This window comes from Palaemon carinicauda, chromosome 30 (assembly GCF_036898095.1).
Source record: "Palaemon carinicauda isolate YSFRI2023 chromosome 30, ASM3689809v2, whole genome shotgun sequence".
Taxonomy (NCBI): Eukaryota; Metazoa; Arthropoda; class Malacostraca; order Decapoda; family Palaemonidae; genus Palaemon; species Palaemon carinicauda.
In genome coordinates, this window is record NC_090754.1 from 27135363 (window position 1) to 27158799 (window position 23437).

A 23437-nucleotide genomic window follows, 5' to 3' on the forward strand; every position below is an offset into this window, starting at 1 on the left:
CAGTGAAAACATGTCTAAACACCTGTGGGTATACGTCAGTAGATAGTGGGTTGTAAAACGGATTTTGAGCAAAGCGAAAAATCTATTTTTGGGTGAGATAGCCATGTCGTCCTGATGGAAGGTTCCTATTGGTAGCTTTCTAAGGGACATTTGGCTACAGTGATATTCCCCGAGTATTAAACTTTAGGTCTCCAGAATTCTAACTCCTGGCGCAAATATCCTTAAAATTTCTCTTAAGGATATCGCATAATATCAGGGGACGTATATCTTGATACGATACATAGCAATCTTCACCCCGCATAGTGTTTTCGTTTCGAGGGGGATAAGTGGCGAAAATAGAAGGAGAGCCGTTATCAAGGTTACCTTTCCTCCCGTACTATTACGAGTATCCAGATGGTGCTGTATCCAAGATGGCGCTTATTCCTTGTAGCATTGAGCATGGTGCTACAGATATAGTATTTTCGGGAGGGATCCTGCCAAGGCCTTTTCTATAGAAAAGGAGGGCGGGTCCATCAGGACAATATGGCTATCTCACCCAAAAATAGATTCGGTTTTTTGGGCTCAAGCCATGTCGTCCCGATGGAAGTTTACCAGAGAATTACTAGAAAGTACTGTATCTGTGGATTTTATAGGTGCCTTAACCTAGGGACAAATTTTCCTATGGTCATCCAGACCATCGAGACATATGACGTCACCATTATACGTCATTACTACTAATCATAGACGATGTTAGTGCTTCCTGCCCCCTACAGGGAAGAGTCATACTAGACAGTAGGAAAGGGGTCTCAAGGTTTGCATATATTATATGAACGAACATAGCATCAACTATATATACAAGAGTCTCACGATTTGTATATTGTGTTGGAATACACTCAACTAAATATACAAGTCTCTCACAGTTTGTATATTTGTGTTGGAACATAGCATCAGCTAGATATACAAGAGTCTCATGGTTTGTATAATATATCGGAACATAGCATCAACTAGATATACAAAAGTTTCACTGTTTGTATCTCGTGTTGGAGCAAAAGTATCAGCTATATATATTGTCCCACCATACAATAATATGAGGTTTTACTTAATTAACTAGGTAAGAAAACTCTGGCTTATACTTTATTTCTATCAATTGTAGGGCGAAATAAGACACAATTACACATTGATATACATTTATTCACAATAAACGATCAAGAATAAAGGGATTTTGACGAAGGAAAAATCTATTTCTGGGGAGAGACCTGAATAATTCAATTGTGGCTAATAATTCAATTGTGAAGCTATAAAAGCCAAGCCGCAGCTAAAGGCTAAGGCTTAGATCATAGCAAAGCGTATTTACAAACTCCGGTGAGGCCGGAGGGAGAAGAAAGGTCCTGAATAATTATTGTGAATAAAAACACAATTGTAATAACAATGGCTATTGTGGATATGGCCGTGGCCTGAGACCGCAGTAAGGGCCACCGGAGGGTCGTATCTAAACAATATGAAGCCCGTCCCATGCAGTAAACAATATATAAATATAACAATAGAACGAAAGTCATTGAGAATCCCTCAAGCCGGAGTAGAACTCAAGGCGGAGTGGAAAACGTTCATAAACTACTCCCGAGCCGTAACGGGGAGAGGACGAAACACGGACCAAAATAACGCTAACAATTGAAGTCACGAAAAAAAAATAACTCTTAAGTTATCATCCACCCAGAGGGGGAGAGGTGAGGGATGGAGAACCCGTTGAACGCACAAAACGGAAAACGGGAAATCCGCTCAACCACCAGAGCTAAGAAAGAAAACGAGAGAAAGGGGTAACTCGTGACTGCGAACAGAAAACGGGGACCCCAATCTCTCGGACACAAAAACAGGACTAAAAATCACACAACACTATTATAAACGTATAAAATAAAAATGTACATCCAAATAACACTACGATCGAAGAATAGCATGTGCTAAAACTTAAAATAAATAGCACAGTCGAGTGACGAACGCCTCGGTGGGGCGGGTACTAAACAAATACAAAGCTAGATCGCTATATCGTTCGTAGGCTGGACTTGCTAGCAAAAAGTACCATGAGCAAAAATACACAAAAAATTAATAACGGTTCTAAAGGCATAAGGCCAGGGACTTAACCAAGAACCTAAGTGACAGAGTACTAAACGGGCAGACAAAGATGAATTCCCAAACAAGTGAACAACCAATGGCCGCCATGAAAGGCCAGACGGGAATAATAAAACAGACTATACTGGATATAAAACAACAGCCCGGTACAATAAAAAACTGTCAAAACAAACTATGGTACTTAACACTGGAATGTGTGAAGATGGAGCTTCGGACATGACAAAATAAATCCACGATTGAAAAAAAAAAGACCGAGAGCACCACAATCAAAATCAACACTAAGATTCCAAAAGAAGGATGTGGTTCAGATGGCGCTCGCGTCGTGGCGCTGGTGGTTGGCTAGGACCTTTGTATCGGCCCATCCCTTTGACGAAGGAATTAACTAAATGGAAGACAACCTGTGAATAGTGGTTTTCACGCGCCTTTGCTTTATACACGACACCCAAAAGGTGCTCGCGCGAGGGTAGTAACCTCAGCATTCCATGCTTTTATCTTTCTCTGGTATAATTGGAAGGTTTTATCAGAAAAGATATATAAGGACTCTTTTCACCCGGCGCCACAGATCGACCCAGAAAAGTAACATGTGTAATATATGTTAATATATGTAATGAGAAATATAAAATAGGAAACAACAGAAAAATTTTGGTTACACCTTAAAGGGAAGAAATGATTAGTGCCACACTTGAATTTGAAAAATTTAATAAAATTTTCTAGTTTTCTGTAATGTTGGATATTATCAACACTGTGTAAAGTACACACGGCACGGGTGTTACCTGTATAGTTCTCCCCCTGAAATAATTTGAGCAGTCTTTAGTGTCACCATGGTGACACTCGCTTAACAAGTATTGCACTGGAAGGTGTCAACACCTTTACCCGATAATTGAAAGTCCAAATCAATTCACTGTTCATTGCAGTACTAGACAACAGGTTTTAACACACTACCTGCCGCCACCACAAAATGCTTCAGCTCATGCACTTGTTTTGCATAATGTTTATAGAAGACTCTGGATGATTTTCATCCAGTGGACGAGTGAAGACGCTCAAAATCCATATACTGAAAGAAGTTCAGTGATGAAGCAATTTTCCTAGGATCATGACCTGCGAGTGTACTGTCAGGACCCGCTCTGAGAATAAAGTAGGTGAGCTTCGCCCTCAGTTGTTTTAGGGATAAGTTTGATCCCGAAGTTTTTCCTTTAAAGAGCTGTCCTCTCCTGAAGTCTAAAGTTCTTCGGAGATAGACCTTTAGACATTCTACTGGACACAGCGAGACATCTTCCTTCAGAGGGCAGATTCTCCAGGGACCCCATCTCTCAGTGGGTAGCTCGTTCTTAGCGAGAAACGTTGGATCAGGAAAAAGATTGTTCTCCCGCTTCTCTGAACTGAATATGGCCCTCATCTCTGGATATGGCCACTATTTCACTAACTCTAGCCCCCGAGGCTATAGCGAACAGGAAAACAACTTTTTGAGTCAGGTCCTTAAGAGAGCAATCTTCATTGTTCACTGTTGAAGCATAGTGTAGGACCTTGTCCAGGGACCACGAAATGGGCTTCAGAGAGGTTGCAGGCCTGAGTCTAGCACATGCCTTAGGGATCTTGTTAAAGATTTCATTCGACAGGTCTACTTGGAAGGCGTATAGCAGAGGTCTAGTCAGAGCCGACTTACACGTAGTTATTGTGTTGGCTGCCAGACCTTAACTATGAAGGTGGATAAAGAAGGACAGACAAAAGTCCATTGAGATTTCTTTTGGTCCTTTTGCTTTGACAAAAGCAACCCACTTTTTCCAAGACGATTCATATTGTCTCCTAGTTGACTTAGACTTGTATTCTTCTAAGTTGTCTATACTGCTTTTTGAGATGACAAATCTTTTCTTAACCGCTAAGGAGAGAAAATCATGAGATGAAGGTTTTGGGTTCTCTGTGATGAAGTGAAGACAGTTAACTTCTGGACCTGTTGAGATAGTGCTGGGTCCGGAAGAGGGACCAGCCTCAGCTTCAGTTCCATTACCAGAGGGAACCAGTTACTCTTTGGCCACTTGGGAGCCACTAGAACTGCCGTTCCCCGAAATGATCTCGGCCTGTTGAGGACCTTCATTAGGAGATTGGTCGGAGGGAACAGGTAAATCCGGTTCCATCTGTTCCAATCGAGGGACATGGCGTCCGTCGCCTCCGCTAGAGGGTCCTCGTATGGGGCTACATATCGCCGTAGTTTCTTGTCACTCGTCGCAAAGAGGTCGATCTGCAGTTCCGGGACTTGATGCAAGATGAAGGAGAATGAGTTTGCGTCTAGGGACCATTGACTATCGGCCTGAGCCTGGATAGAGCGTCCGTTGTCACATTGCGGAACCTTGAAGGTGAACTGCTGACAAATGCCATCTCTTCTTTTCCGCCAGGCGGAAGATGGCCAATATCACTTGGTTGATCTGGGGCGATCTCGAGCCTTGACGGTTCAGACATCTCATTATCACTTCGCTGTCCAGGATCAGCCTGATGTGGGCTGATCTGCGAGGGGAGAGTTTCTTCAACGTCAAAAGGACTGCCATGGCCTCCAAAATGTTGATGTGAAAGGTCTTGAATAGAGAAGACCAGGTCCCTTGGACTTTCCGTTGATGGGGGTGACCTCCCCATCCTTCCGTCGAGGAATCCGTGTGGATTGTCCCCGATGGTGGAGGTGGTTGCAAGGGCACAGTCCTCTTTAGGTTCTTGGCCTTCGACCATGGCCTGAGAAGTGATCGTTGTAAGGTCGGTATCGGTCTTCTTTGATCTCTAAGAGCGTTTGATGCGTATCTTCTCCAGACTCCTGACGCATCTTTCAGTTGTGCTTTTAGCACTGGGTCTGTCACTGCTGCAAACTGGAGAGAGCCCAGTACTCTTTCCTGTTGGCGTCTTGAGATCCTGTCGGATTTCAGTAGTCTCTTGACAGATCCTGCAATCTCTCTCCTCTTCCCTGGGGGAATGGAGAGACGGTGTGACTTCAAATTCCAATGGATTCCCAGCCATTGAAACTCTTGAGCTGGAGAAAGTCAAGACTTCTTGATGTTGATCTTGAATCCCAGATGTTCCAGGAACTGGATCACTTTCTTGGATGCTTGCAGACAAGCCATCCTGGATGCTGCCCACACCAGCCAGTCTTCCAGGTACGCTGCTACCTGAACGTCTCCAAGGCGTAGTAGTTGAACGAATGCATCCCCAAGTTTCGAGAAAATCCTTGGGGCTATGTTTAGTCCGAGGGGCATGGCTCTGAAGACTTACTTTTTCTTCTGTAGCCTGAATCCTAGGTAGGAGGAGAGGGGGTGGTTGACTGGAATATGCCAATAAGCATCTGCCAGGTCTATCGAGACAGAGTACAGTAGGGTCCCGAATTAAGCGTGTTCGAATTACACGATTCCCCTTTTCCGCGATCGCTATTTTTCAAAAATAAATTTTCTGTATCTGCGAGGCTGTTCAAAGTTCGCGAGTCAAGCACTACAAAATGTATCAAATCTATTGTCTTTTTAAGTATATTGGTAGCCCTAAATACAGTGATTTATAATAAATGTTACAAAACAATATTAACATTACATTTCATTAACATAATTTCACAATGAATAGCCTATTTAAGGATAAAATTCCACATCAACAATGAAATCAACTGTTAACTGTGCGAGTCCAGCTGACAAAATGTAAAACAGAAATGTGGTTATGTTCTCGGCAATCTTTATCTTTCTCCAACCTTACGATAATTGTAATGGTAGTGTTAATGATGATATATTAAAGCATTATTTTTGTTTAGTACAGTATATCTAAAAGCCTTATTTTTCCCTCTGGGCGTTCAAGGTTTTCACGAGTAGACTGGGTTCGTTTATCGGCAGTGAATAGCCTAAACTTCGGTAACGAGTCATCAATATTTTGTCATATTTTAAACAGTATACATTTGATTTGCAAACATTGGTTTTGTAGAGTAGACGGTAAAATAAAATCTAGAGAGAGAGAGAGAGATTTGATGGCAGAAATCCCTCTCTCTCTCTCTCTCTCTCTCTCTCTCTCTCTCTCTCTCTCTCTCTCTCTCTCTCTCTCTCTCTCTCTCTCTCTCCGTAAGAAATAAAACCATAGTTCACATATGGCAACTTGAGTTTAAGAATGAAATTAACATGAATATTGTTAGTTGTGGCGATCAATTCCTCGCTTCAGGGGGTACACGAAACAAAAACACGACATTCAATTACAACAGCTGATTCTCTCTCTCTCTCTCTCTCTCTCACTCTCTCTCTCTCTCGTTATACAACACTTACAAATAGATGAAGAAACCAAAATCGGTTTTCTTGAAGTGTCAATTAAATACAAAACGAAAAAATTATACCGTGTATACATCCATTTCAATCATAGCTTAAAATACGGTAACCGATTTCGTCCGCAAACCACTATTTTTTAGGAAACACCATTCTATTCCAGAAAATTTTTACTCTTTAAATGTCAATTGCGCTATAATAAAACATGTACTTATGTTGTTAAATTTCGGGTGTGTTTTAAAAATCGAGTATTGCTAACTTATTTTTGTTTTACTTTTGGCTGTGATCACATCAGCTGATGTCTAGCTTCCGCGCGAATACAATAACAAAGAATTGTTTACACCATTTCTTAACTTATTCAAACCATCTATACAGTTAATATTACATAAACACCAATGTGTTATAACCTATCATATTTATTGTTTAGTACTTTAAAACCCCCCCCCCCCCCTCTCTCTCTCTCTCTCTCTCTCTCTCTCTCTCTCTCTCTCTCTCTCTCTCTCTCTCTCTCTCTCTCTCTCTCTCTCTCTCTCTCTCTCTCTCTCTCTCTCTCTCTCTCTCAACAGTTTAGAATTATCGTAAGTTATCACTCTGTCATTAGCGGCAGTTTGCTATTGTGGATTAAACGCATAAGGAAAAAAAAAATTTCCAGCTTTGCTACGAATTTAGGAATTTATATGGATACGGTAAGTAAAATATTTGTAATAACATAATGTTTACTAAATGTTTGTAATATCATTAGTTATGACTTAGATCATGTGTGTTTAATGCATTCGTTTGTTTATTATGATCGAAGATGGAGCGTAAACAAATGGAAGGTTTCCGTTTCAGGCGGCATCATAAAGAAAAACATTTCATAAATGGCATTCATTTCATTTATTTGAAAGTTCTAATAAAAAATAATTAGAACATTGGTAATAACAAATTCAACATATAATCTATACTTGGTAAAATTGCTGTCAATTAAAAAACACAGATGTATAAATGCGTCTGTTTCTTCGTTGTGATCAGAGATAAACGTAAACAAAACATTGGTTGTCGTTTTCTATTGTGCTTTTTAGCGTGTTTAGGAAACGCATGATATAAAATCGCCTTTATTTTGATAATTCTGGATTTTCAATCATATAACAAGCTAGTCTATAGAGTGATGGTTTTGCTATTCACCAGTTGTATTATACAATAGATATGACAAACATTAAAATTTGTCTGTATTTTGGGTTGTGTTATAACGGGAAATATATGGTGTTTACACCTATCCTGGTTGTAATTTTAACCATTTTTCAAGTTATTAGAACTTTAAAGTATATTAAATGTTTTATTTATTTACAAGAACAATTTGATATTATAAAAAAATACAGTATAGTACAAAGAAAGTATTGGAAATGGGTAGTAAACACATTTGAATAGGCAAATTGCTGGTTGCCATGGCCGCAATGGAATTATTTCTGTTAGTTGTGTGTTTCGAAATTCGCGATTTTCCATTTACACGAGGTCATTAATCAACCAAATTCTCGCATAATTCGGGACCCTACTGTACGCCCCTTTTGGTAACAGGGTCCTTATGTGTTGAAGGGTTAACATCCTGAACTTCTTGTTCTCGATGAACTTGTTGAGTGGCGACAAGTCCAGAATGACTCCGAGTTTGTCTGAGTCCTTCTTGGGAACACAAAACAGCCTTCCCTGGAATTTGATGGACTTTCCCCTCCTTATTACCCCTTTGCTCAATAGTTCTAGGGTATATTCTTCCCGTAAGGGGGTGGAGTGTTGGAAGAATTGAGGAAATGATGGTGAAGCCTCGTTCCAGCTCTATCCAAGTCCATTCTTGATTAGGCTGTGGGCCCAAGGATCGAAGGTCCAACGATCCTGAAATTGTTGGAGCCTCCCTCCTACCTGAAGCATCTCATTGCTTCTGTTTTCCGGAGGATTTACTTCCCTGACCGTGTCCTCCCTTAACCCCCTTACCTCGTGAGGGGTGTTTTGAGAAGCCCCGTCTAGAGCCTCTACCTTTGGGAGGAAAGGTAGTGGTCTGCCTCTCAAACGTAGGGTTAAATGCTGGTTAAATGCTGGTTACTGGGCAACCAGCTACTGAGGTACCATCTGGTATGTGGTTTGCAGTTGAGCAACCACTTGGGCCACCTCGGTCATGCTGACTGTGGGATGTTGTTGTTTGGCAGGCCGAGAGGGTAATCTAGGTCTCCTAGTCTTCTTCTTAGGCTGGGGACCCTCATCTGGAGAAGACTTCCTTTTAGATGACATTCCCCACTTCTGGAGAAGGTTTCTATTCTCCGTGGCAGCTTTGTCAACTACCTCCTTGACCACTTCATTTGGGAAGAGGTCTTTACCCCAGATGTTGGAAGCTATCAGCTTCCTGGGTTCGTGTTTTACAGCTGCTGAAGCAAACACAAACTCTCTACATGCCCTTCTGGCTTTAATAAAGCCGTACAGGTCCTTTACCAAGGTAGCCATGTGCCTCTTGGCCATGACCATGTTCATATCTGGGGTGCTCTTTAAGACTGCGCACATCTCCAAACAATTCTGTGGGGATAGAGATGCCGCTAGTCTTTCTTTCGTTTCTTGCTCCCTACGCAAGAGAAAGTCTGACAGCATTGGGAGATTCTCGTTGAACTGATGTCCAGCGATATCTGCCTCCAACTTCCCAACAGAGAAGGTAAGGTGGACTTCCTTCCAATCCATATCCTCCATGGGCAGGGCTAACGACAAAGGTCTACACTCATCCAGTGTAGGACAAGGTTTGCCTGCCTCTCTTGCCTTGACAATGGCTTTAAGAGCCTTTGATGTAAAGGGGAAGGCTATTGAAGCTGGAGCAAGAAAGGTAGGATGTTTCTTGCTGAGGGCAGACACCTTAGAATTAGTGTAGCCCACCTGCTTTAGGCTACTCGACAAAAGAGCCTGAGCCTTGTCATGGTCGAATACTATGAACTCCTTGGGTTCCGTCTCTTCCTTCGACGCTGGTTCCAGCTACAGACGAATGAAGCAGTCTGGGTAAGCATTGAAGCTTGGCCAGAACTGAATGTCATCGATAGGGACGGCTCCCAACTTCTCCGAAATAAAGAGTTTGCCGTTGGTGATCGGCATGTACTCCGCATATCTCCAGGGATTAGTTTCGGCGCAGGTTGGGAGGTCTTGAACTCTGAGTCTCTTGTGAGACCCACGGGAGGAGGAGAGTCTATCGATTTCTCTTTCAAGTTTCGCTTCCCTTTCTTCGCCTCGCTTGCGAATGCTCTCCACCAGTACCGAACATTGGCCAGTGCCTGTCTCATGTCATCTGATGGAGGAGCGGAAGATGGTGAGGGTAACGGCTCCAGAGCCAGCACCGACGGAAGGGACTCCGAATCAACTTCATCATCTTCTTCAGGAGTCAATGTAGACTCCTCCTCGTGATCTTCCTTGAGAAGATCCTTCTCAGTGTCCGAGGACACTTCAGACATCCTCTCCTCTTGATGGATGTCCATGCCTTGTAATGCGTCACTGACTTCCGTTTCGACGGCAATCTGGACGCATAGTATTTCGGGTCGTGTCTGAGGTATGACAGCTTCAATACCCGCTTTAGGGAACAGCAAGTTGCGCATCCTTTCGTTAGGAAGGTACGGTCCCGTCGAGTTCTTTTGGAACCCACGTACCCATCTACGCAGCTTTCCTCGTGCTGCATCCCTGACTCCACTGACCTTGGGGTCATCAAAACCTTCGGTAACCAAGGCCCGGCATATGTTGCAGCCTTGGGGGTCCCAATACCGTAGGGCTTCTTTAGTGGTGGTGCAGGGGCATGAGCCCTGCACTCTTTGTGGCCGCAAAAGTCCTTACTCCTGATGTTGCAGAAGATGACTTCGCACTTCACTAGGTCCTCCTGTAAAGAGAGGAAATTTAAATGAGTATGCAGTAATCTCACCTGATAAAAAAATATGTAAAATATTACTATTAATATTTTAACCATTATAGCTTAGGATAGTCAAGCTAGAAAGGAACTAGGAAAGACATACTTGTGTTTCCTGTCCCGCCAATTGCTGTGACCTCCCCCAAAATTAAAGCCATAGAGTCTTCCTATTCAGGAAACCCAAGGGAAGGGTTCTAACCCCTAGGGGGTAGATAAGTGTATCTTAACACTGACCTTTCTTAAGGTCTTTAATAGTGTGGGGTAAATTGTTAACCGATTAGCTATCAGTGTATTGAAAGTAATCTTTTCTTTCGATATATGATTGGTCTCAACAATAGACTGTGCAAGGATACACAGGGTATGTTGGAAAATAACTATTGTATAATATATACAATAGTTTTCTGTCTGCAGTGTGATCTATACTGCAAATATACTGGCTACTGTATAATCATATTCTGTAGTTCAGCCGGCATGTTGCCTGCTAGGCTAGCAACTGGCGGCACAATGAAGGCTGGTTAGTACCTAACGGCAACGGCCCAGCCTGCATGTCGCCGGCTAGGTTAGTACCTGGCGGCACCGGCCCAGACGGCTTTCGCCGACTGGATTAGTACCTGGCGGCACCGGCACAGACAGCTTTCGCTGACTGGGTTAGTACCTGGCGGCACTAGCTGACAGAGAGAGAGAAAGCATGGAGTGAAGGGCTACCTTATCAAACGTTTGTTAACAATAAATAAGGGTGTAAGTACTTAATCTTACTGCCTTCCTCCAGAATGAGGGTTCAAATGGAAGGGGAGAATGTATCATTCAAGCTTCCATCCAACCACAAAAACCGTTGCCGGTCACTGCCGGCTCCGAGGATGTGGATGGCAATCCAAGAGAGGACTGAAGAACACTCGACAGAAAAGGGATCTCCCACCGGCAGCCGTCACAGCTGGCACAACCTTTCCCGAAGCTTTGCGTCCATAAGGGAAAGACTGAGTGACTATACAGCTGCTTATGTAGGAGGCCGCCCGGCACCACAACCTACCCGGAAAGCAGTGAGATTGTGGGACGACGGCCACAGGGTTGCGATAACTAGGCCATCGCTAAAGGACAGAGAGGGGCAGAGAAAGGGTCCTGTATTAAGTGTGGAAGAAGGCGGCAAGGGTGCCGCCACTACCACACAAGGGAGAAACTCTGTTTCAGTATCGGCGCCATCCTAGGCGGCAGAAGAATATCTATTCTTCAGCCTAGGGTCTGCCGAAACAGTGTTAAGAGGAGGGCCACCTCCCAACAGGGGAGAAACATAGTTTTAGTATCGGTGCCATCCTAGGTGGCAGAAGAATATCTATTCTTCAGCCTAGGGTCTGCCGAAACAGGACTAGTCTTCTAGACCGCAGGGGAGAAGGTGGCGGCATCATACAACCACTTCAAGTGCGGCCTAGGGAGGCGTAGCCTCCTATGTCGGCAGCTGAAAGCCGGCAGGGGAGTGACTACTCACCCTGCTGCTCGGCCGCCGACAAAAAGACTGAATACTCTGAGGTTCTGTTGAAAAACCAAAGCCAGCTATCCGCCAGCAAGGGTAAGAGACAGAAAACACTAGCCTAGTTAAGACGGAGTGTCTACTCTATGGTAAGACCAAGATAGGGTTGTCGCCTATGGCGGCACTCAGAGGGAAGGAGGGATTACCCTTAAATCTCAACAGAGACGAGTATCGAGTTATATAATAATTCTAGGAGATATCTATCTCCGCATGAATTGATAAAACGATACTCGAGGGTAAACTGGGAACATGTATGAAAGTATACTAAAGCGCATAGGCTAGGTAGCCTAGTGCAAGGCGAGATTTGGTTACCTAAATCGCCAAAACTCTAACGTATACGATCGATATAAGGAAGAGGAGATATATGCATAATTATGTATATCTTTACAAGTATAATTGTGCCTAAATAGCTTCATAATTTATTAATGCTATTACAACTAGGAATGTCATTCAATATCGTGTATGAAAGTAAACTGAAGCGCGTAGGCTAGGTAGCCTTGCGCGGGGCGAGGTTCGGTTACCTAAATCGCTGAAACTCTAATGTATACAATCGACATAATATATAACTTCCTAGTGTAATCTTAATTAAATAGCTTTCATAATTTATTCATGCTATTACAACCGGGAGTGTTGTTCAGCTAACTAAATAACATATACAGTATGTTATGAACGACAGCGCCCATGGCGCCTCCGGTGATCGGCTAAGCTCCGAACACTTAAAATTATTTTAATTTCTCTGTAAAAGCAGGAGCTAAAAATTATACACTGTAAATAATAAATACTCAACTTTCCAGAGGCAGAAGAAGTTTGAGATTGCATGATTAATCCTCAGATAATCGAACACAAACGTTAGAGCAACAGGGAAAACCACCGTGCGAATTCGCTACGAAAATAGGAATAAGCACCATCTTGGATACAGCACCATCTGGATACTCGTAATAGTACGGGAGGAAGGGTAACCTTGATTACGGCTCACCTTCTATTTTCGCCACTTTTCCCCCTCAAAACGAAAACGCTATTCGGGGTGAAGATTGCTGTGTCGTATCAAGATATACGTCCCCTGATATGCGATATCCTTAAGAGAAATGTTAAGGATATTCGCGCCAGGAGTTAGAATTCTGGAGACCTAAAGGTTAATTCTCTGGGAATATCACTGTAGCCAAATATCCCTTAGAAAGCTACTAATAGGAACCTTCCATCAGGACGACATGGCTTGAGCCCAAAAAGGTTGTCTAACATTTCCAGACTCCAGATTTAATACCACTGACAGGTTCTTACTAAATACAAGCGTTAAGCCAATTTCTCTGGCTTCATGGGCTTGTACTAAAACTAATTAGGTTTCTCTGCTTGGAGATATGCCCTTTTGATGGTTTCATAAAGACAGAAGGAAATGGTGTTCTTTGAAACCTTTAGTTAGCATCTAAGCACCCTCATAGGTCAAAGAAGATAATCATCCGGGCTGTTGGTCCCGTCCCAAAGAGAAAATATGGAAAAAGAATCGACCTGGAGTCCTCAATGGCGTGGTTCTGGGTTTTAGCCATGAACTCTGGGAAGAAGGTAAAAGAGATCTTTCTCCAACCTTCAGAATGAAATACAACATGGGAAATATCACCAAGGCTAGCGCCAAGAGAAAAATGACGAATTTGGAAATACTGTAATTTCTGTTTTTATCTAACCATACAAATCAGAAGCTCTTTAGTATGGAGATATATTTTGGAGACAGCAGAAACTAGCTATAAAACTCTTAGTGAGGTGTTACTTCCCTCTCCTGGTTAGCAGGGGTAGCGGGAGGTTGACCCACTACCCAGCTCACACAAGCCACTTGCAAGACTTCTGAGGGTAGATGATGGTGGGCCAGTATGTGTAAAGAGCTTCAGGTTTGTATGGTTAGGAAAAATACAAATTATTTCCAAATTTGTCATTTACTCTGGCATCAAATACAAACCTTTCAGCTCTTTACTATGGGGACTCATTCTTAGGTGGGTGGATATCCACGATCAACTGGCTGGTCCTGACCTGGGGTGTGACACTTATACTTTGTATGAGCTGTGGAAGAGCACATCCTATCACTTTGCAACTCCAAAAGAAAGATAATGGCCTGAGCAATTGTGCAAAGGTGTGAAAACTAAGCAATGTGACTTGCCAAGGTAATGCCTAACATGGAGCTATGCTTACTTACCTGGACATTACCCGATTCTCACCTCATTAGGAGATCGGGGACGTAACAATAAACATGCATATGTTAGGATGCAAAAGGGACGATAATACCCACCAACAGTCAGAAGAGGCCAACTTGCAGAGTTCCTCAACTTGCTCAAGCCCTAAGAGAGGGGAGAAGGAAGGACAAAAATGCCAGTCATACGCACATTCATGCTAGACTTGCAACTGGGATCTGCCTTCAACCCACTGCTACCCATCCTATGAGGGAGCCGAGTGTTATTGATCATGTTTTGTGCAGCCACCACAGGACTTATAGAGAATGTATCAAGGCTCCTGTGGGTTACTTCTTGCAGGTAAAGGGCAGTGAAAGTAGACATGTTTCCAGATGCTCACCTTTAAGAACTGCGACACATTGAAGTTCTTAATGAACACCAAGGATGTGCTAATACCCCTGACGTCATGAGCTTTAGGTTTACGGTCAAGAGGGGGTAAGTCCGCTTGGAGGGTTTGTTCGATGACTTCCCTGATCCAGGAAGATAAGAGTTCCTTGTAACCCTTCTCTTGACTCTACCCTGCTCTGACAAACAAATTATTGATCTGTGGTCGAGCTTGAGCAGTTCGCTTAAGCTATTTCCTCAGCACCCTTACAGGGCATAATAGCAGTTGATCTGGGTCATTTGTTACAGTACGGAGACTCTCAATCCGGAAAGACCTGAATTTAGGATCCGCTACAGCCAGATTTTGAGTCTTAGCAATAAACTCAGGGATGAGGTTGAGTGTCACTTGCCCCCATCCCTTTGAATGGGTGACATCATAGGACAGACCATGTAGCTCGCCGACTCTTTGGGCAGACGCCAGATCTGAGAGGAAAACCGTCTTTAGAGTCAGGTCACAATTTGAAGACCGACAAAGAGGTTCATAAGGTGCCCTTTTCAAGGATTCCAATGCTTGTACTACAGTCCACGGAGGTGGATTGACTTCTGATTGAGGGCAAGACAACTTGAAACTACGTATGAGGGATAATTCTGTTAAGGAGGAAACAACTTCATTTAGTTTAAAGGCAAGGTTTAAGGGCGAGTGATAGCCTTTCACCGCCAACACTGAACAGTTTTTCTTCCCTGGGGATTAACAAGAAAGAACTCCATTATTGTTGGAATAGTGGCACGGAGAGGACGGATGCCCCTTCCAAAACACCAACCACAGAAAATAGTCCACTTCGCTTGGTAGACAGCGATAGATGACTCTCAAGAGGTATCTAGCCATTTTTCTAGCAACTGGTAGCAAAAATCCTCGTGCAGTAAGGACGTAGCAAAGCTAGCGCTCTATGGAAAACATGAACATGTGGTTGTTTGAGTAGCTCGGGAAGTGGAGTGTGTTCCCTGGGTGCCTCTGTGAGCAGATCTAGAAGGTCTGGAAACCATTCTGCATGATGCCCCATCGGAGCTATTAAGGTCATCGATAGGTTTTGCAATGACCAAACTTTGTTCAGAAATCTCTTTACTAGGCAGAAGGGGGGGGGGGGAGAATACATAGATGTCTGGGTTGTCCCACAGGTGTTGAAAAGTGTCGTGCCAGAGTGCTTGGGGATCTGGTACTGGGATTTCCTGTTTGAGAAACATCACGAATATATGTATTGTCAGCAAACCCCACAAAGTCAAGACTTAGTTGGCTATCTGTCGATTCAAAGACCACTCTGTGCCATTATCTAAGTCTTTCTGCTCAGTTTGTCTGTCAAAATGTTACTCTTGTCTGGGATGAAACAGGCTGAGAAGATCACCAACTTGTATTTCCTCCATCTGATCATCTCCACAGCCAGATGGGAGAGGAGCTGTGAAAAAGTACCTCCTTGCTTGTTTACGTAGGCCACCATTGCAGTGTTGTCGCCTATCAATACAACAGAGTACCCTGAAAGGAGCTGTTGGAAGTGTTTGAAAGCTAGAAAGGCTGCTCTCATTTCTAGGAGGTTTATGTGGTAGTGGTGCTCAGCTTCAGCCACAATCTGGAGGCGATGTGCTGCAACAGGTGAGCACCCACCCTTCTTTTGATGCATCTATGAAGAGCATCAATTCTGGGAGAGGAGAGAGAAGGTCTATTCCTCTTAGTAGGTTGGTACCTGATATCCACCACTGTAGGTCTCTCTTCTGCTTTGACCCTACAGGTACCAGAAGATCTGGAGGGTCTTTGTGCTGAGACCACAATGTCTTCAGCTGTCACTGTAGAGTTCAAGTGCAGAAATGACTGTTGGGGACCAGACCCTCCAAAGAGGCGAGAAGTCCCAAGAGTTTCTGCCAATGATGAGCTGGCAATTCGTCTTGTTTCATTCTCTCTGTCCTTGTTAAGGACGGAAAGAATTTGCTTAGATTCGTATCGATGTTCATCCACAGATAGACCAGATTTTGCATTGGTTGTAGAAAGGACTTTTCAAAATGTACCATGACCCCCAGATCTTGACAAAATTTTCCTTTTGATCTTTCGGCTCAGGGTTGAGAGGGGTGGTTGGGAAGGAAATTTTATTAAAGAACTAAGGTTTGTATGGCTAGGAAAACACAAATTACTTTTACAATTTGTGATTTGTTCCAATGCGGCATGCAAACACTCGTCCATTAATTAGGGAGACTCATTGCTTGGTGGGCTGGAAGCCTCTTGGAACTAAACTGGAGGGTTCAACTTCTTCCCTGTTAGTGATCAATATCCAAGGTGCATTGGCTTAAAGCAAGGACTAGTCACTCAATTATCTATCATTATGGATGAAAGACTAATAGATCCTAGATCCTAGGTTGTTCATGAAACCTGTACTTGATTGCCACTGGAGAATCCTTTCCAATGAAGGGGATGTCAGTCAAGAGTCAGATACCAAGTATATTATAATTTATGGGTTGGTATAAAACCCAACAACCTCCTTGTTACAGGAGGATGGAGAGGGTTATTTCCTTAGAATTAAAGAATGGCACTTTGAAGTGTATCTTACCAGCATCTGGTCAGATCATCTTGTAACGTTTCAACCGCTTTGTCTCCAAGGGAAGGGGGGGACAGAAGAATGAAAGAGAAGGGCCAGTTATACTATCTTTAATTCCAGACTTACATCTACACATTATTATTATTATTACTACTTGCTAAGCTACAACCCTAGTTGAAAAAGCAGGATGCTATAAGACCAGGGGCACCAACAAGGATATAGCCCAGCGAGGAAAGGAAACAAGGATAAAATATTTTAAGAACAGTAACATTTAAAAATATTTCCTATATAAACTATAAAAACTTTAACAAAACAAGAGGAAGAGAAATATAAAAGAAAAGTGTGCCCATAAACGAGATACACCTTGGTCCCATGTGGGAGCTGGGCTGATTACACAATAGCTTGAGCAGCTTTCACAGGTCAAAGCACAAAGGTATCAAGGGACTTGTGGGTACACTTCCACGAGAAAAAGGACTTGCATGAGACCAACCTTATACACTTGGCCCACTAACAAGTTCCTCGTGAAAGCAAGGGTGGGGCCAATACCACTGACCTCGTAAGATCTCGTCCTGGCTGGTGACTTGATTGACAAGCATTATGGATTGTCTCACAAAGCCAGAAAGAGACCATTTTCATTGAAACCTCTTTACTGGATCTTCCAGTGGTAATGAAAAGCCTCAGACAATAAGGCCTGAGGTGTTGGATAATTTTCAGACAGCAGTAAATCGCCCCCAAAGTAAACAAGAGCATCTCCTCTCGATTGCCACCAGATACCTCCCAAAGGGAAGATATGAAGAAGGACTCAAACCTCATATTCTGTGCCGCCGGGTTCCGAATCTTGGCCACGAAGTTTGGCACAAAACTAAAGGAGATCTCCCTCATCCCAGTAGTGTGGATGACAGCATAAGTTAGACTGTCAAACTAGCCAATAGCCAATTCTTTTCACCAATGCTAAAGGTAGCAGAAAAACACTCGAGAGTCAGATCTCTGTCTAGCGACACTCTTCAAAGGCTTGAGCAGGGTATGCATAAGAGCCTTGAGGTCCAAAACTACATCCTAATCCAGGGGCCTGAGGTCCCAGAGTTGGCAAGACTGTTCAAAGCTTCTTACGAGTACAGTTAACTCTCAAGAGAGATTTAAGTCTTTCAATCAGAAGACCATGATCAAAGCCAAGAGGTAGCCTTTGACACGCGTGACTGAGAGATACTTCTCCCGGTGAAGGAAACAGAGGAAATCCAAGATCTGTGCTAGAGTTGCTTCGACTAGAGTAATACCCTTCTACGACACCAATCGCAGAAGGTAGCCCACTTAGTTTGGTAGAAGGCTGTAGAGGACCTCTGGAGATACCCCGACATCTGCTGTGCAGTGCTTCACGAAAAGCCTTTTGCTCAGAGGATATTCTGGATAATCTCCACCTGTAAAGTACTAACGATTCCACGGCATGGAAGTGTGGGTCACAGGGGTAGTTCTATCGGGACCTTGCAAGAAGAGCAAGCAGATTGGGATACCACTCAGCATAAGGCCATCTGGGAGCCACCAGGATTATCCTGATTCCTGGCATAACCACCACTCTGTTGACTACTGACCAGATCAGGCTGAACGGCAGAAAGTCATACACTTCCAGGTGATCCCATGGGTGTTGGAGGGCATTTTCAAACAGTCCAAGGGTCTAGAACAGAGAAGCTTCCTGTTCAGCTATGTGGTGAACAGGTCGATTCCCAGAGAGCACCACAGGGCAAGAAGCCTTTCTGCTACCAGGCAATGTAAGGACTACTCTGCTGCTACAATCTGGTTCTGGCAACTAAGTGTACCTACTGGCACATCACTCTCGCCTAGTATGTACTTTTCTGACAACTCCGTGGTGTAAAATGCCGTTAAGATGTGCAACCACTTCGTCAGCTTGCAATGTGGGCGTGAGACCATGCCTTCTTTCTTCTTGTTGTAGGCTACTATGGTGATGTTGTCATTTACCAACACTACTGACTATCTCCTTAATTGTTCTTAGAATACTGCCAACCTGCTTGCATCTCAAGGACAATGTGCAGATGCCTTTCTTTCATTATCCACACCCGTAAGATGATCACGTCACTCAGGCGTGCTTCCCAACCCTCCTTCAATGTGTCCGAGAACAAAAGCATGTCCGGAGGTAGCGAGTCAAGTGGGACTCTCTTGGTGAGGTTTTCCATGTCGAGCCACCAGGCAAGAGCTTCTCGTTCCACTGGAAAAGGTCAGTGATCTTTCACACACCATTGAAGGAATCTCTGGTGGAGATGCCCATGAGGAACAAGCTTCTCTGAGGAAAGATGACCTAGAAGACATTGCCAGCACTGAGCTTGGATTGCTGTCTTGGACAGAAAAGATTGTTCAACCTCCCTGAGCTTGCTGATGCGATCTATAGGAAAGTCTCTCGCTGCTGCCGCGTCAACCAGCATGCCCAGGTACTTCAACCTCTGCTTAGGTATTAATTCCATTTCTCCCAATTTACCACAATCCCCAGATCATGGCAAAACGCAAGAACTTAATCTTGATCCTGAAGCAACTGCTTCTTTGAAGAGGCCAGAATCAACCAATCATTGAGATACATCAGGAGACGTAAACCTTGTGTCAGGGCCCCAGCAGCTACCAAGGTGAACACCTGTGCAGCTGTACACAGTCCGAAGTAGTCTTGTACTTGTACACCATACCATAGACGGAGAAAAAATGGAGGTACTTTTGAGAGGTTTGATGAACAGGCACTTCAAAGTTCGCATCCTTCAGGTCCATCGATAGCTTGAAGTCTCTCTCTCTGACTGAAGACAGCACAGACAATACTGTCTCTATCCTGAACTTTGTTTGACGAACAAACTTGTTCAGTGGAGAGAGGTTGATGACCGGTCTCTTGCCCCAAGTCAACTTTTCAAACAGAAAAAGTTGACTGTAGAAGCCCATAGACTTGTCTCGAACAACTTTGAGCTCATTCTTCTCCAATATCTCTTCACCTCTGCCTGTAGGGACAGGGCTTTCATGGATACTGTATTTGTACGAAACTAAATTGAAACTAGGTAAATAAAAAATAATAATTCAAATAATTTTTCACTGGAAGAAATGGCTGTCCTTCATTGCCTAAACAAATTAATAGAAATAGCATTGCATATATTATTACTACATCACCTAGCACTAGAATTGGGTAAATAATAAATTTGGAACTTAATCAACTGTACACGTACTTAACTTTGAAGCTGATGTAGAAGTCTTGACAAATCGTTACAAATTGGAGTGCAAAATAATTTGTCCTAGTTTCTCGACTGAAGAAAAGATGGTTGCCAAAAAAAAAAAAAAATTAAAAAGCATTGCCTTCAGTGTTAATAACAGTTCTTAAAGGGTGAATCATCATTGAAGGTGTAGTGACAGGTTCGATACAGCCTGAACTTTTGAATCTCCTTTAACACATTGAGTTAAAGTCTTGCACATTGATAAGCTGGCCATTGGGTAGGGAAGGCAATATTTCTTTGGTACATTGTGTCATATTGGACTCTCTGCTCTAGCCTTTACATGGAAGCCTCTGGGAATTACATAGCACCTAACCCAAAAATTATATTTCAAAAATATATTTAATGGAAATATTGTATTAAATGTTCCATTAAGTAGAAAATGTAATACAAGTACTGTACTGTAATTGGAATATAAAATAAGACAATTTATGAAATGAGAACGATATGAAAAAGTTATTTCTATTACCCGCAAAAGCGCAACCTTTGAAGGATTGCGTAATATATGTGCAATTTTTGCCTCTGGCTTATCTGACTGCGGAGTTCGTGGAGGAGGTGCTAATGGTGGAGGCATTGGGGGTGAAGGCCCAGATTCTTCAGACTCCAAAACAATTCTTCCTCCTCTTTTACTTGTCTTTTCTACCTCTAGTGCTCTCACAATACCTTGCTCACTTTTCCCTAACCCTTGTCCTTCCTGCAAAGTAGAAAGCAATACTGATTAATAATATTGTTATTTATCAGGGATCCAAAGTACTATACTGTACAGCTGAGTGTATGATTAAAATTTCTTTACCTAGATATGAAAAACTATGTTATAGGGAATATGAAAAATCTGGAAATATGTATTTCTCCTAACTACATAAACCTTGAGCTCTTTACAGGGCATTTTATTTCAATGAATGCAGAAAACTAGCCAAAAAACTTTTTAGCGAGCTATAAATACCCACTGCTAGTCAGCAGGGGGTAGACCGGCCATTCTGCTCCCACCAGCACTAGTAAAATGACGTCACTTTTTTTTTTTTTTACTGTACAGTCAGGACTTTCTAGGGGAATAGGCGATGGTGTCATAGGTTGTATCAGGTGCCATTTGTTCTGGCATCTTATACAAACCCTTTCACTCTTTACAGTGGAGACTCACCATTAGGTGAGTGGAAGTCCTCAACAACCCGGTTGGTTTCTGACCTCCCTAACTTTCAAAATGTGTAAGAGAAATAACGGCCTGAGCAACCCTATGATAGTGCACAAACTAAGCATTGTGACTTGACCAGGTAAGGGTAACATTGGAGCAAAGCCCCTCACTTAACCTTGACATTGCCCGACTCGGGGACATAATTATATATATACTGTACTGTGGTGTACAAATATATTAGGTTACACAAGGAACTATGGTACCCACCTGCAGTCAGATGAGGTCAGCTTACAGGGTTCCTAGGATGCTGAAACCCCAAGTGAGGGGAGAATGAAGAACGAAGAGGCCGTCACTTGCACATTGATTCTAGGCTAAGTACCGTGTAACATCTGCCCTCAACTGACTGCTACTTGTAATACAAGGGAGCTGAGGTGTTCCTAACCACATTTTGTGCAGCCACCACAGGACCTATTGAAAAGGTGTTCAGGTTCCTGTGGGTTACATCTTGCAAGTAATGAGCCACGAAGGTTGTTTGGGGTTTCCACACACCCGCTTGTAAGACCTGCACCACAGAATACGGTAGTTCTCTTTGAATGGCAGGGATGTGCTAATGCCCCTGATGTCATGACCTATGGGTCTACAGCCAAGAGGAGTGGAGTCTGGTTTTAGGGCTTGTTCAATCACCTGTTTAATCCAGGCAGAGAATATGTTCTTGGTAATCCTCCTCGTCTTGACCTTGCTTATACTGACAAACAGTCTGTTGATATGTGAGTGAGCTCTTGCCATTCACTTGAGATACTTCCTCAGCGCCCTCACAGTAACAGCTGATCTGGATCATTAGATATGGAACGGAGACTATCAACCTGGAAGGCTCCAAATCTAGGATCCGCTACAGCAAGATTTTGAATCTTAGCTACAAACTCGAGGACGAAGTTAGGTATCACCTGACCCCATCACCTTGAATGGGCGACATCGAAAGACAGACCACGTAGCTCGCTAACTCTCTTGGCAAAGGTTAGGGTTAAAAGGAAAACCATCTTAATGGTCGTCAGTCTGATGAAGCGGTTCGTAAGGTGCTCCTTTTAGGGTTCATTGTACACGAACTAGGAGGAGAACTGACTTCCGATTGAGGGCAAATGCACTCAAAAATTTTGTTTGAGGAAAGACAATTCCAAGCATGAAATGTTAATTCCACTCAATCTAAAAGTGAGGCTCAAGGATAAGCAGTAACCCTTCAAAGCTGAGACTGAGCAGAAACTTTTCTCCCCGAGGTACAATAACAACTCCGCTATCACTGGGATTAGTGACACTAAGAGGAGCGATATCCCTGCCAAGACACCAACCACAAAAGATAGAACACTTTGCCTGGTAAACGGTGGAAGACAACTCCCGGCGGTATCCTGATATGTTTTTCGCAACTGGTTGAGAAAAGCTTCCTGCCGAGTAGAGTTGCAGAATAACCTCCAGGCTTGAAGTTGTAGCAAAGATACAGCCCTGTGGAATATCTCTGCATGTGGTTGTCTCAGTATTTCTGTGAGCAGCTGTAGTAGGTCTGGGAACCACTCTCCATGCTGCCACATCGGAGCTACAGTATTAGGATCATCGAGAGATCTTGCGATGCCCTTACCTTGCTCAGAAGCCTCCTTACTAGGCAGAAGAGGGGAACGCATAGACGTCCATGTTGTCCCACTGATGTTGGAAGGCATCCTGCCAGATGGCTTGGGGATCTGGTACTGGCGAGCATTACACCAGAAGTTTCCACTTAAGGGACGTCGCACACAGATCTATCATTGGCAAACCTCACAAAGTCAAGACTTTGTTGGCCATCTGATGTTTCAAGGACCACTTGGAGCCAACTATCTGAGTCTTCCTACTCAGATTGTCTGCCAGAATATTTCTCTTGCACAAGATTAAGTAGGCTGATAGGGATACAGAGTTGTCTTCCATCAATCCCATTATTTCCATAGCTATAGGACAGAGGGTCTGGGAAAAAGCAACTCCTTGTTTGTTTATCTAAGCCACAACAGTGGTGCTATCACTCATCAGTACCATGTAGTATCCTGAAAGGAGCTGATGGAATTGCTTGAGGGCTAATAAGGCTGCCCTCATCTCTATGAGGTTTATGTGGCCCTGTTACTCGGACTTGGACCAAAGCCCAAAGG

General features: G+C 43.3%; 1 protein-coding gene across 7 annotated transcripts in view; it reads right to left on the reverse strand.

Annotated features, from left to right (window-relative positions):
- Positions 1-23437, reverse strand: part of Spf45 (splicing factor 45) — a 207228-nt gene that overhangs the window by 38032 nt on the left and 145759 nt on the right. For all 7 annotated transcript variants that reach the window (XM_068353523.1, XM_068353522.1, XM_068353524.1 and 4 more), the window contains exon 8: positions 20616-20840. In XM_068353523.1, the coding sequence (XP_068209624.1) occupies positions 20616-20840 (225 nt within the window). The remainder of the gene's footprint in view (positions 1-20615; positions 20841-23437) is intronic.